Raw genomic sequence first — 12,507 nt, forward strand, 5'->3', positions numbered from 1 at the left:
CGCCAAGAAATATTGCCGCTTCCATCCGTCCATCCGTCCACCAACTGTAGCGTGGCCTACCTATCGCGCGCTTATCTGGGCCTGGTCTCGCATCCATTGACAGCTCCCAACATTATCTTCGATGGCAGGTGCCGATGTTTATTGTTTAGGAGAATTGCCAAATCTTGCAAATCCAAAAGCGGCATGAGCTTGTTAAAATATGGCCGACTATGAACGTACTGTGCTCGCGCACTATAATCTCCCGACGGCATTCCCAACTGAGTGGCCCGCCGAGAAGGACGAGAGCGATGCCTCAGATGATGAAGGATTAGTCAAGAAGAAGAAAACGAGTAGCACCGGCCGAGCTTCAAAGTCAAGATATTCAGCACTTGAGCGTGCCACAAGCGATCGTAAAACTTATGTCCCAGGCTCACAAAAGACGGGAGAAGGGCTGGAGAACTTGGTTCAAAAAGATGAGCCCGACCCTCTTGGGACAGGTGAAAGTGTCGTGAGAATATTGAGAGGACACGGTCTGCCTGTGCAAGATAACATCCACCTACGTAGGTTTTATGATCCCCGAACAAACCCCTTTTGAGACTAACATGCGACACAAAGGAAACAGATATTTATTGTCGTCAACTACATTTTCGCCGTCTTTATTCCTGTCGCAGGTGCATCATTCGGCTTCAACTCAGCAACTACTCAATGGCCTCGAGGTCTTGTCGCGCTCAATTGATCAGAAATCCGCATCCCTAAGGGTCTTGGTCGAATCCAACTTCGAGCGGTTTGTCCGCGCAAAAGCTACGATTGATAATGTGTATACCGAGATGAAAACTCGTGGAACGGAATCTGTTTCTATGATCCCCCCACGACACTCTCGACACTCGAGCAGGATTAGCTTCAGAGCTGGTAGTCTCGCAGAGGCAGCCCCTGGCACCACGACCATACCCGCGAATAATAAGAAGAAGAACGCGTTGAGCAAAGAGAGCGAATACGGCGTCCTGGGGATCAAGGCACCACTGGTGGATGTGGCAGCCAAGGCCGAGGAGGTTTGGGGACCAGCGTTAGGTGGGCGCGAGAAGGAAGATGATCTCAAGGTCGTCGCTGGCGCTCTGGAGAGACACCGCGACATTTATGAGGCACCTGGTTTGATTGCCGACAGCATCAAGCGCAAAGATCATGAAGCACTGGTGGAAGAATACGCAAAAGCGACTCGCATTGCTGACGAGGCACGAAAGCTCGGCGAAGTCCTAGTCGCGTCACAAAAGCCGCCGACAGATCTCCAGTTACAGCATATCATAGTTGCGGCACGAATGTGGTACGATGTACAGGAGCAATTGGATAATTTTAAGCGCGAAGTTTGGCGACGACTGGCAGCGGTTCAATATGGTGCTGGACAACCGGGCGGCTCTACGAGAGATCAACATATGGATCTGATAAGCATCCTTCTCGAGCTGGGAGTTGAAGACAACCCTATATGGGTTTGGCTGTTGAGCCGTTATGACCATTTGAAGAATAAAATCACGGCAATGTCCAAACGATCAAAGGTTGAAATCGAGGTTCTTCGACGAAGATTAGCAAATGGACCCAAGCCAACGCCACAGGTCCTTGCGAGCCACCTTCAGTCTCTCAGTCGACAAGGTCTAGAGATCAAATCTGCCACACAGGATTCTATGGAGATTATTGAACTGTGGGAGAAAATGCTTACGTTCCTTGACAGCATGCTCTCCTCTGGAGGGGTTCTCGGGGAAGTCCTTGAATTCTCGCAGACTGTCCAAGGATTTATCGATGGCAAAACCCAGCGAACACTCCCGATGGGCCTTAATGGCGAAAGCCGAAAACATCACAGGCTGTCAAATCAAGGGATTGTAGATCTGCGTAAAGGGACAATTGAGCTTATCGACTTGATCCGCGAAGGCGTCAATTCATTCTTTGTCGACCCTCCAATTGAGGACATTTTTCTCCTCTACTCGACCATCCCACCTACACCCATGACTCCCAAGTCTGGTGGACTGGTTCCCCCGGCTCTTCGGGATCCGAGATTTGCTTTCGATGCAACTAGTGCACCTCCTCCATCTCCCAAACTTGGTGAAGCGTGGGAGAAGTTTGCCTTCTGGCCTCCGTGGGCAAACTCGCTGAGTGGCGTCCATTATCTCGCTAAATTGCTTGTCCTCGTTGGATCTGGAGCAAGTGATATGGCGTCTGTTTCGGTCATTGACAAAGGTGATGGTGCAGCTCTAGAGCGTCTGCGTGCACTTGTTGGCAGCGCCCGCGAGCGATGCGTCACTGCAGTTTGCGCGGCTTGGAATAAGGATGCTGAGAATATAAAAGTACTCGAGGATTGGAAACGATCGGCAGAGAAGAAAGAGCTCACGAGGATGCCGGCAAATTTCAGCGCATTTGAAAGTGCAGTCCTTTCGGGCATGCAGAAGATCCTATATATTCCAGAAGCCATCACCAAGCCCAACTCGGAAGAAGTTGTCCTCCCTCCTCCGGCGAAGATCCTTCAGATGGTGCGAAGCCAGTTTGTGACAACGCTATATAAAGCTCTGAGCGGCATGGTTGAGAATGCTGAGCGATCAATTAAGAAGCCCGAAGATGACTGGGCAATTGATGGAGGAGGCATTACGACTCCTTTGAGCATAGGCCCAGAAATGAGCACTGGTATTGAAACTATAGCCGCGTCTGATAGAGTGAGTCCCCTATAACTTGTATTACCGCCAAAGCTAATTTTTATTTCAGAACATCCGCATGCTTCTCACTTTGAGCAATCTTCAGGCGCTACGGGCTGATGTTGTCCCCAGCTTGACAATGCAATTCGAAAACGCGTTTTCAGTCAAACTTACGGAAGAGGCAAAGACCATCCGCGATGTCTTGGCTCAGATAGACGCACGCCTATTTCAGTCGTATACCAGACCGCAGATTGACGAGCTCCGTGGCATCATCAAGGCCGGCATATTGGCTCCTGAATGGGAGCCTTCACCTACTGAGAAGCCAAAGGACGTCAAGCCATACGTCTATGAGGCTCTGCTCAGCTTGGTATTGGTCCATACTCAGGTCGCTACTACGGCCTCTCCTCTGACGCCTCAGATCCTTTCTTATCTACTGGAGCAGGTCTCCCGCGACCTTCTCGGTGCATTCAAGCAACGATCCCAGTACACCCTCGCATCGCTTATGCAAGCGACTCTAGACGTCGAATTCGTGGCACAGACGTTGAGCCAGTATACGACTGACCGTGCAGGGCAATTACAGAGTGACATTTATCAGGAACTGGACAAGGGGACGGACAGTGATGCGCGTGTGAAGCTGCAGGGTGAACTACCGGAGATGAGGGCCGTGTTGAAACGGTTGAGGGAGGGAAGCAGGAGCGAATTTGCTTGCTTCAAAAAGGTTCGAAAGCCTACTGAGCGGGTAAAGTCGTAGAGGCATATTACGTGGTCAATCGGGTTGGATTATAGATGGGTCTAGAAACCAATTAAATCTTTGTCTACAATAATAGCAAACTCTGATATATAAGTTAGTTTAGTTAGCACATATTGCTAAGAGATACTATTGCATACTGCCTGCGATGAATCAATGGCGAAGGGCAACGTGACGCTAATTCTTGTCTAATGAGGCAAGATAGCGGAGTAGCTGCAGCATGTGGCGGCCCAACTCCATTAAAGGCAAATGAGGCTGAGCACAGGCCAGTACCTTCCAGCCTGCGACTTCTTCCTTAAAGTATCTTCGAGTTTCATTTAATCCATTAGTTGATCTATGTAGGCATGCTCAATGGATCCATTCTCACTCACAGTAGGAATCGGAAGCCTCGCGGCCTTGGTTGCACAAACCGCACAGTCGCCCGGAGTTACTTGTGCGGGGTGAGGAACGCCAGGGAATCGATCACCACATTGGTCACTGAGCTAGAAGCCTTGCAATCCAACCTTTCCAGTCTTCAAGAGTTCCTTCGTAGCGATTCCGTGAAAGGACTGGCTTTTGAACGAAATTCAGTTCTTCGCTCCTGTGCATCGGCTTGCGAGAGTAAACTGAAGGCATTATGCAAGAAATTGGGTCAAGTGGGCGACAATAGAACAAGTCGATATCTATGGCCGCTTAATGAGAAGGAGCATCTAAAAACCGTGCAGGAGCTTCGAGCTTTCGGCCAGTGGATCCAATTCGCTCTGTCCGTCGATAGTTGTTCGCTCTAGAACAGCAAGTTGAAGGTTTCAGAGCATTGCAGGCCCTTAAAGATCCTAGACACCATCAGAGACCAGACCCAACTGTTCCAAGATGACCGTATTGCGAAAAGGCGAGATACTATACTCAATTGGATCTCGAGGTTAGAGCATGACCAGAAACATCAAACTGTTCGTTCACCTCGCGTTGAGGGAACAGGCGGCTGGCTATTAGAACGAATGGAGTATGCCCGGTGGCGGGATGATGTTTCTTCTTCTAATGTTCTTTGGTGCCATGGGATTCAAGGCTCCGGAAAGACGGTTTTGACGTAAGTACGATGCATCTCGTCGTTGAGCAAGAGCTTATGATAAACAGATCAATGGTCATTGACGATCTCAAAAATTCATTTTCTAGTTATGGATTTCCAGTTGCTTTCCTATACTTTGACTATCAAGATCAAGATCGGCAGACGCTAAGTAACATGCTGTCAAGCATGCTAAGACAGATTGTGGCAACTTGCTTGGTAGGTTGACCACCGTACAGAAATAAAGCTGTTTCCTGTGTGCCGTCAAGTACGTATGACTTGTCAACACGCACAGCAACGCCAGCAACTTGGCCGTCGAGCTCAAGAAGTAACTTGCCTCCGTTAGTCGTCCTTGTCATGATGCCCCTATCCTGGAGATGGGACACTGAGATGAGGTTTCCGGCGAGGCGTGGGACATGAAGCACATCGTGCATCAATATTCTGCGTTTCTCACCCTTCACAAGGGTGTTGAAAGCAATGGTCCCTTCGCCGATGGCCTCGATCGACGCACCGTTGCGATATTAACCGGTATTGACATGCTCAGCAGCTTATAGCTGACGAAAGCATCCCGGTCGTATGTCATATGGCGAGAGCACGATCCATGAGTGCCCCTGAGAGCCGCCACCCTCAAGCCAATTGCTTTTTTCTTTGGCGGCGATGGCGATCCAAGCTGTGGTCGATGCCGCCGCCATTCTTGCTGCTGCAGGGGGTGGTGATAAACCTCTCCCACCACCAGGAGCGGGGAGTGGTCCGGTTGATGGGTTCCTTTTAGGTTCACCGTTTCTTCTTGACCGGCAGTCACTTCGATAGTGACCCTTCTTTCCGCAATGGTAACAGGTGATGTCCTCAAGCGGTGGTGCTTGGCCACCTCCTCCTTGATGTCCTCCTCGTCCGCGGCCATGGCTTGCACCACGGCCGCCTCTCCCACTGCCTCTTGTGGTGTTAGAGATTCCAAAATCGGTAGCTGATGCATACGAAAAGTTCCAAAGTTCCGGGTCCTATATACTAATACACGAACTCGAAAAGATGATACTTGAGACCGTTGAGATCATCCCTCGAGCCTATATCGTAATTGATGCTCTGGATGAGTGCGAAGAATCGAGGTGCCGAAGACCGTTCGTCCAGTTTATCTCTCGCCTTTCGCAGGCTCATGCTGTCCGTCTGTTCGTGACCAGCCGTCAGTGTTACTACGACATTAGCACATTTTTCTCTACCTACCCACAGATCGAAATCCAGGCCCACGACCACGATCTCAGGCGATATATGTATCAAGAGCTTGATCATGCCGCTATAGACGATATCGTCGATAAAGATTTCGCCTCGAAGATAGTTGAGACGTTGCTCAATAAGGCACAAGGAATGTGAGTGCTTAAGTATCCTTTACAGCAGACAGTCAAATATATCCCTGCCACAAAAACTGACAAATTAAGGTTTCTGCTTCCGATCCTGCAACTAAGAACCATTCTGAACGAGCCAACCGCAGGCGACATGGAGGATTCATTGACTTCCCTATCTCACAACCTCTCAGGAGCATTCGAAGAAACTATTACCCGCATCCAAAGTCTTCCAGAGAGACGAAAGTTACTAGGAATGAGGACTCTCATGTGGATATGCCACGCAAAGTGTCCAATAAAGGTCACTGATCTAAGCGACGCAGCATCCGTGAAACTCAACCAAACGACAGTGAGCACGAAGCACTGTCCTTCTGCGAAGATGATTATCGAATGCTGCCAGGGACTTGTGACCATTGATCCAGAGAGCACCATCATTCGTTTTGCCCATTACGCGGTCCAGGTTTGATCGAACACACAAACACATTGTTCTCTCGCGCAGAGGCAAGTCTCGCGGAGACCTGTCTCACTTATCTGCTTTTCGATACCTTCAAGCAAGGTCCATGCCTAGACGAAGAGCGCTTAAATTTCGTATTGAATCTAGCACATTCTTGACGTATGCCGCGAGGTCCTGGGGTGTACAGGTTAAGGGTTCAGAAATCGATCAAGTTGTACAGCGCCTCACTTTCACGTTCCTTGATTGTCATCCTGCTACAGCAAGCGCAAATCAAATCATGCAGTACAACAAAGGCTATCGGAAAGAGTACTGGGACCCAGAGGAGTGCTATAGCACCACAGCCCTACATGCTGCAAGTCATTTCGGTCTTGAGAACACCCTTAGAAAATTGCTCGATGGGGACATTCTCCCTATTGATGCAAAAACAAAGATGGGCTCTACACCACTCATCAAGGCCGCATCACGTGGACACGTCTCGCTCGTTCGAATATTGCTGCAGAAAGGTGCCAATACGTACTTGAGAACTTGTACGGAACTGCTCTGCATTGCGCTGCCGAAGCTGGCTATTCTAACACTATAAATGAGCTTGTTTACCACGGCATGAGCGTGAATGTCTGCGAACAATACGATCGCATTCCTATCAGTTGACAACGACCATGCTGCTGCATTTGAATCATTCGTCGATCTAGGAGCTGACATCAACGTTTGTGATAAATCTGGCTTAACAGTCTCCCATAAGTGGCTAAAGATGGCTGCATCAATATTATGGACTTGATCTTACAACGACGCTGGGCAAATTTAGAGAGCGAGTCTAAGAATGGTCTTAGAGCAATACACTATGCTGTGATTAGAGGTAATACAGCCGTCTTGGCAAACCTTTTGGAAGCAGGAGCAGAAGTCAATGCCTCAAACTGCTTTGGCAATACACCTCTGCACTATGCAAACATGTATAGCAATATAGAGAAAATGACATTGCTAATAGAGTATGGCGCCAAAGACTTTTCTAAAATGAATGGCTTAGGGGCTTGGTGCTACGACGCGGGAGGATCACGCGCCGGGAGGGTCATGTGATCTACGGGTATAAGAATCGAGGCGAGTTGAGGTAATCAAGCTTAATTACCTTGGACTTTAATTCCCTTAGTATTTACTATCATGTTCGGCGACCATTGCTTCATAGGAATCCACGGGTGTCATAATACAAGGGATGCCTTTGTTAGAGGATCACTGACAAGCAGCAGAGGGGTTGGATAGCCATGGGAACTATCTATTGTAGCAGTGTATCGACTACATGAATGTGTATGGAGGTATTCGGCGTTTGTTTGTATGGGTTCTAGTGTGGTATACATCATCCCTGGCCCCGAATCGTATTGTATGACTAAATTGGGCAATCTGAGAGTTGAAGAATATGTCACACCTACATAATTCACACATGGGCATATCGTATTGGGAGAAGGCTACTAGCATTTCAGCATGTATTCAGAAGACGTAGTCAGTTGATGGATAGCTCAGATATATACGGTAGCATGGCAACGGTTATCTATTGTATGTCTCCTTCAGTCCAACTGCCATCAGATGGTGCCACTGACCCTTTGAAGTTGTAGAATCGTACCTTCCGTCAGGGCCTCCACCAAAATAGCCAAGCCCCTCTTCAGCACGTCCTACTCCGCCGGGGCATTCACTACTTTCACATAACCGCGCGTTGCCGTAGCTATACTCTTGCATTGTTCCCAAATCGGAAGCATACTTTGTGGCATGGCAAGCAGCACTGGTGCTGTAGCTAGCGAGTATTTCGCAAGTGGTGCACATTTACTCTGCCAACTGATGCTCGACGATGTTGTCGCATGTTGAGGCCGTATGGGGGTCCCATAAAGCCGACGAGTCCGGTAGTCGCACGAATGGGCGATGCGTATGAATATGTATTGTTAACCTTGAATCTGCAAGGCCACAGGGTAACTTCTACGTCCTAATCCCCAGACACGGGAGTATTAGCAGTGTTTTCTGGTGAGTACGACAGGGCCACATCCGACTTCGGATTGGGCGCTGCTCTCTTGCCGGGATGCAATTGTGGTGAACGCCTGGCCTGGGTAGAAAGGGGTGGTTTTTGGGTAGTAGTGCGAGATTTCCTGTCATACCAGTCCACGTCGCTGAGTTGTAGCTTGCGTGATCGCTGCCCGCTGCGGTTGCTCCCAGACTTGTCGGTCTTGGAATGCGAAACGCCAGCAAGCTTTTCAATGCCTGGAGTATGTCTGTAAATATTCATGTTCGGTTGGATAGGTTTCAGTGAGGAATCACCATCTTGTTCTTCTCCTTCACGAAGGTCATAGTTCAACACTAGACTCTTGATTCTCTGTTGCTCCTCTCGCTCGGCCTGCTGTTGCGTCTTCATGGCAATTGCGAAGTTGGAGTCAGAAGGTAATTCGACCGTTCGAGTCTGTTGACGATTTCCTCGTTTGGTCAATAGTGAGAATGCCATAGTATTGGGGGGAGCGGGGGCGACAACAGGTGCCGCATGTTCATCACTTCCTGACTCGACAGTGGATGTGGTTTCCCTGTTGCTACGACGCATGGGTAAAGGCACATCGAACATTGGCTTTCTGTCGAATTTTCGAGATTCCAAGCTCTCAGCCATCATCTTCGCATACTCGCGTTCGAAGTCAGCATCGTCCTCGGGATCGTATTGCTCGTCCTGTCGAGTCACAACAATTGCTTCTTCCTCTTCGGACTCAGATCCATGGCGAGACACTTCATCGTCACCATTAGCTTGGGCCTCGTCATCTTCTGATGAGGACTCATCGCCATCACCGGCTGGAAGGCCATCTCCGTCGTCTGACGACTCATCGATTTCAGGCTCTTCGACTTCGACAGCCTTCTCGACGCCAGAGGTTTTCTGGTCTTGGGCAACAGCAAGCTGGAATGCACGGCTAGCTTCTTCAATGTTTGAAGCAAGCTTCCATTGGGGTCTGGTCAAAGAAAAGGTATCCTGGACAATGAATTCAATATCCATCGGTAGGGTGTCTTTCGTGTAGATGTAATACTGGAAAAACGATAGGAAGTAGTCAAGCTTCTTTCCGGCAGCCCCACGATTAAAGAATATGCCACAAGTCTCGAGAAGTGTAGCCACCAATCGAATTCGAAAGAAATCGTCGGGCATATCAAAGGGATTAACTCGCGCCGGGTTCGGTACTCCACCATGGCCAAATGTCATGATCTTATACATAGTATCGAAGATGGCCGGATGGTCTACCATTCGATAGTTGTAAAGCTCGGCGAGGTACTTGACTTCAGCCAGTCTCCGTTGGTTGTATTTGAAGTCGTTCTGCTCCAAGCCGAGCATGATGTACTCAAGAACATCATCGATTACGGTGGTGACGAAATCTTGGTGGTACCGATGCAACGCGCTAACCAGAATGGCGAGAAGATGGATATTCCCATACTTGACCTTTCCTGGTTTCGAAAAGACCTTTTCAAGGATTTTGGTAACCTCTGGCTCTTCCCAGTGAAGCTTCCTAACCTGTCTAAGGACCTTCGTGTAGCTCTTTTTGTTCATATCTAGATAGATGAGTTTTCGTATAAACAGATCTATCGGAGTGCGCTCATTTTGGAGTATAGCCGCCCGTACAGGGGGGTCGACGTAGTAAACGGCGTTCTCAATCAGCATACGCTCTTGCTGACCGATATGTTGAGCAGATTTCTTGCGCTGTAAGGTTTCCAAGAAGGATGTCATGCGCGGCGAGGTTTCGGGGTTCCGGAAAAGGTATCTGCCGCAGTTTTCGAGCAGGTTGCATATGATCTCAATGTTCATCCTTGAGAAATCATCCAGGCTGACCTTTAAGCAATGGAAGATGACATGCTCAGGTACAACCCCGAATTTGGTAAGCTCGGCAAGGTACCGAATATTACTGAGGCGGACTTGCCCCAGGAAATCTTTCTCTTTGCGTCGCTGGAGGCTGCGAAATTCCATATCGAGGTGGTCCACCAGTCCTTTCGTGGTATCTGGCATGTATTTACCCAATATTGATATGAGGCGCGACCAGTACGGCAACAGGTCGCTACGGCCCTTGGGGACTTCCTGGACAGCCTTTATGAGGCGATTTCTAGATGCCTTCGAGTTCAAGAAGCAGAAATCAATAGCTGCTTGGTCGACGAGGTCTTTATTGGTGAGATCAGGCAATCGTGCAATTAAAGCATCAACTTGGGCGCCGACGGTTTTATTGACAATAGCTGTGGACTGGTCGTCGGCTGCTGCTGGCTTGACTTCAACTTTGGCTGCTTCTGTGCCGGAATCAGCTGCATCGCCCCTTTTCCCCACTTGCTCGTCCGTATCAGTCTTCTTCTTCTTGGTATCCTCCAAAAGCATGCCAGGCACTTTCCCCTTTAAGTCGACCAAATTCTCGTAGAATCTGCGCTCTTCTTCATCCTCCCAGATACCAGCGCCATCGCCTTGGCCGCGGAGGTATTCGCCAGTTTTAACCAAACCTATCCCACCATCGAATGCGGCAACAGAGTCTTCGGTATCTTTCAGGTCTGGCATTTCTGCGCCAATAGCGTCCGCGAGAACCTGGGCGTTGTCGACAAGTCGATCTTGAACCTTAACTTGCTTCTCGTAGTTCGCCTGGCGATCTTCAAAGACCTGTCCGGATTTGACATATGCCTCTGCGTCGCGACGTGCTTGGGACGCCAATGTCTTCTGGTCTCGAACGATATGAGCTTTGAGGTCCTCGAAATAGCGCCTGAGAATATTCCTGAAACGTTCTTGCAGTTCTGGTGATGCCAACGGCACATCTTCTGCGTTGCTTGTGGCGGATGTTGTCTCTTCGTCAGAGTCGTCATTATCCATCGTATCCCCATGGGCATCCGTCGCTCCATCCTCCTGAACAGTTTTACGGCCTTCGGCGCCTGCTTTCTTCACGCCAAGCATATCCCAGCCAAATGCCTTGACGAAAATAACGAGTAGTGGGAGGTTTGCATGGTCTCGGTCGTGACCCAACAGATCCTTCAAAACTTCCAAAGGAAATGGCTCGCTACCGCCACCTTTCATGCTGCTGGCCGCCTTTACTTTCGCCTCGCTAACTTTGGCCGTCCCCGAAAGTGATTCCTTCCCGCGAGACGCATCATCTGGGCGGCTGGCGTCATCGAGCGTCCGGAGAACACCAACAAGCCATAACTCTGTTACGACTCTGAGAAGAACCCGCTGACGAGTCAGGCGCTCCTTCTCCTCCTTCTCTCTCAAGTCCGCTGCCAAATTCTTGAGCAGTGCTTTCTCTGGTGTCGCCAACCCCTTGCCAACTAGCCAACCAAGGTATTCCGTAAATTCCGCGGGTCCGAATCGCTGGTGTAGTGCGCTGACAATTTCTACTCCTGCTTCAATCTCCCCTGGAGATTTCAGTCGACAAAGTCCTTCGTAGCAAGCGGATATAATTTCGGAGAGGTATTTGCTCAAGGAGAGGGTCCGGATCTCCTGGAGGAACGTATTGAGGGTGGCGGCAGTAACAGCAGTGCGGAGACGTTTGATGAAAGCCGTATTCTTCTTGAGTGACGAGTCCAACGATTTACTGACAGGGAATACACCTATATAACGTTATCAGCAGCGCTTCCAAATATCCAAGCGGGGGGGCGCAAACCTTTCTCTCCTTCCCATGCCTTAGCGTTCAAAACGCGCAGTTCACCTGTACAGGTCAGCAAGAGCCCAATCAGCCGGTCCTTGGTTCTTATCCTCTCACGTTTTCTTTTGCGATCCATGCTTGGAGCTGGATCGGTAATTCAGAGTATACAGGTATGGCCTTTAACCACCACATTCGTAAAATCTACGGGTTTCGCATGAGGAACCAGTGGAAGTATGTCGTTGGCCAAGCAATATGATGCATCTGTGGTGTTTGTCCTGGGCCAGGAAGGTGCAATCAGCGTGTTGCAGACGTCGTTATGAAGCTGGCGTTCGTGGCCCTAGAGTCGCGACAGGGAAGTGGGCTGCGACTTGGATAGCCAGAGAAATCGACAGTAGTAGAAATTGACCTGGTACGTGATGGCCCGACCCTCTGATTCTACCCTTAGCTAGCTAAACAGCTCACAATTATTACCCCATAATCACGTGATGTAAAATCATAACAAATGCTAACGGTTCAATTTGGTTTTATTTTGGGTTTCTCGAGTGAATTTACTTTACGAAGATGACTTCGTGATCTCAAGAGTTCGAAGACCTAAAGCTCACTGTTCATTTTTTCCTTCTCTAGTTTCATCTTTAGTTTGAATACATGCTTTCCCACTTGAAATTCGCGTACTCGCTT

The 12,507-nt window shown here is 49.2% G+C and overlaps 3 protein-coding genes across 3 annotated transcripts; 2 read left to right on the forward strand and 1 right to left on the reverse strand.

Moving 5' to 3' along the window:
- Positions 1–53: 53 nt before the first annotated feature.
- Positions 54–3,545, forward strand: VC83_02088 (uncharacterized protein). Its single transcript, XM_024465757.1, has 3 exons — positions 54–539; positions 595–2,672; positions 2,722–3,545. Exons 1-3 carry the CDS (start codon positions 200–202, stop codon positions 3,400–3,402), a joined length of 3,099 nt encoding a protein of 1,032 aa, XP_024326573.1. The 5' UTR covers positions 54–199; the 3' UTR covers positions 3,403–3,545.
- Positions 3,546–3,652: 107 nt separating this feature from the next.
- VC83_02090 (uncharacterized protein) lies at positions 3,653–12,249 on the reverse strand. The gene is made up of 5 exons (XM_024465759.1): positions 11,947–12,249; positions 11,848–11,892; positions 8,519–11,794; positions 8,359–8,461; positions 3,653–8,189 (listed from the first exon to the last, which is right to left on the reverse strand). The coding sequence occupies exons 1-5, from the start codon at positions 11,963–11,965 to the stop codon at positions 8,183–8,185; spliced, it is 3,450 nt and encodes a 1,149-aa protein (XP_024326801.1). The 5' UTR covers positions 11,966–12,249; the 3' UTR covers positions 3,653–8,182.
- On the forward strand, positions 5,465–6,806 carry VC83_02089 (uncharacterized protein; the record flags this gene model as incomplete). The annotated part of the gene is made up of 3 exons (XM_024465758.1): positions 5,465–5,799; positions 5,869–6,121; positions 6,195–6,806. 3 exons carry the CDS (start codon positions 5,465–5,467, stop codon positions 6,804–6,806), a joined length of 1,200 nt encoding a protein of 399 aa, XP_024326572.1.
- Positions 12,250–12,507: the final 258 nt, after the last annotated feature.

Source organism: Pseudogymnoascus destructans (genome assembly GCF_001641265.1).
Source record: "Pseudogymnoascus destructans isolate 20631-21 unplaced genomic scaffold scaffold_4, whole genome shotgun sequence".
Classification (NCBI taxonomy): Eukaryota; Fungi; Ascomycota; class Leotiomycetes; order Thelebolales; family Thelebolaceae; genus Pseudogymnoascus; species Pseudogymnoascus destructans.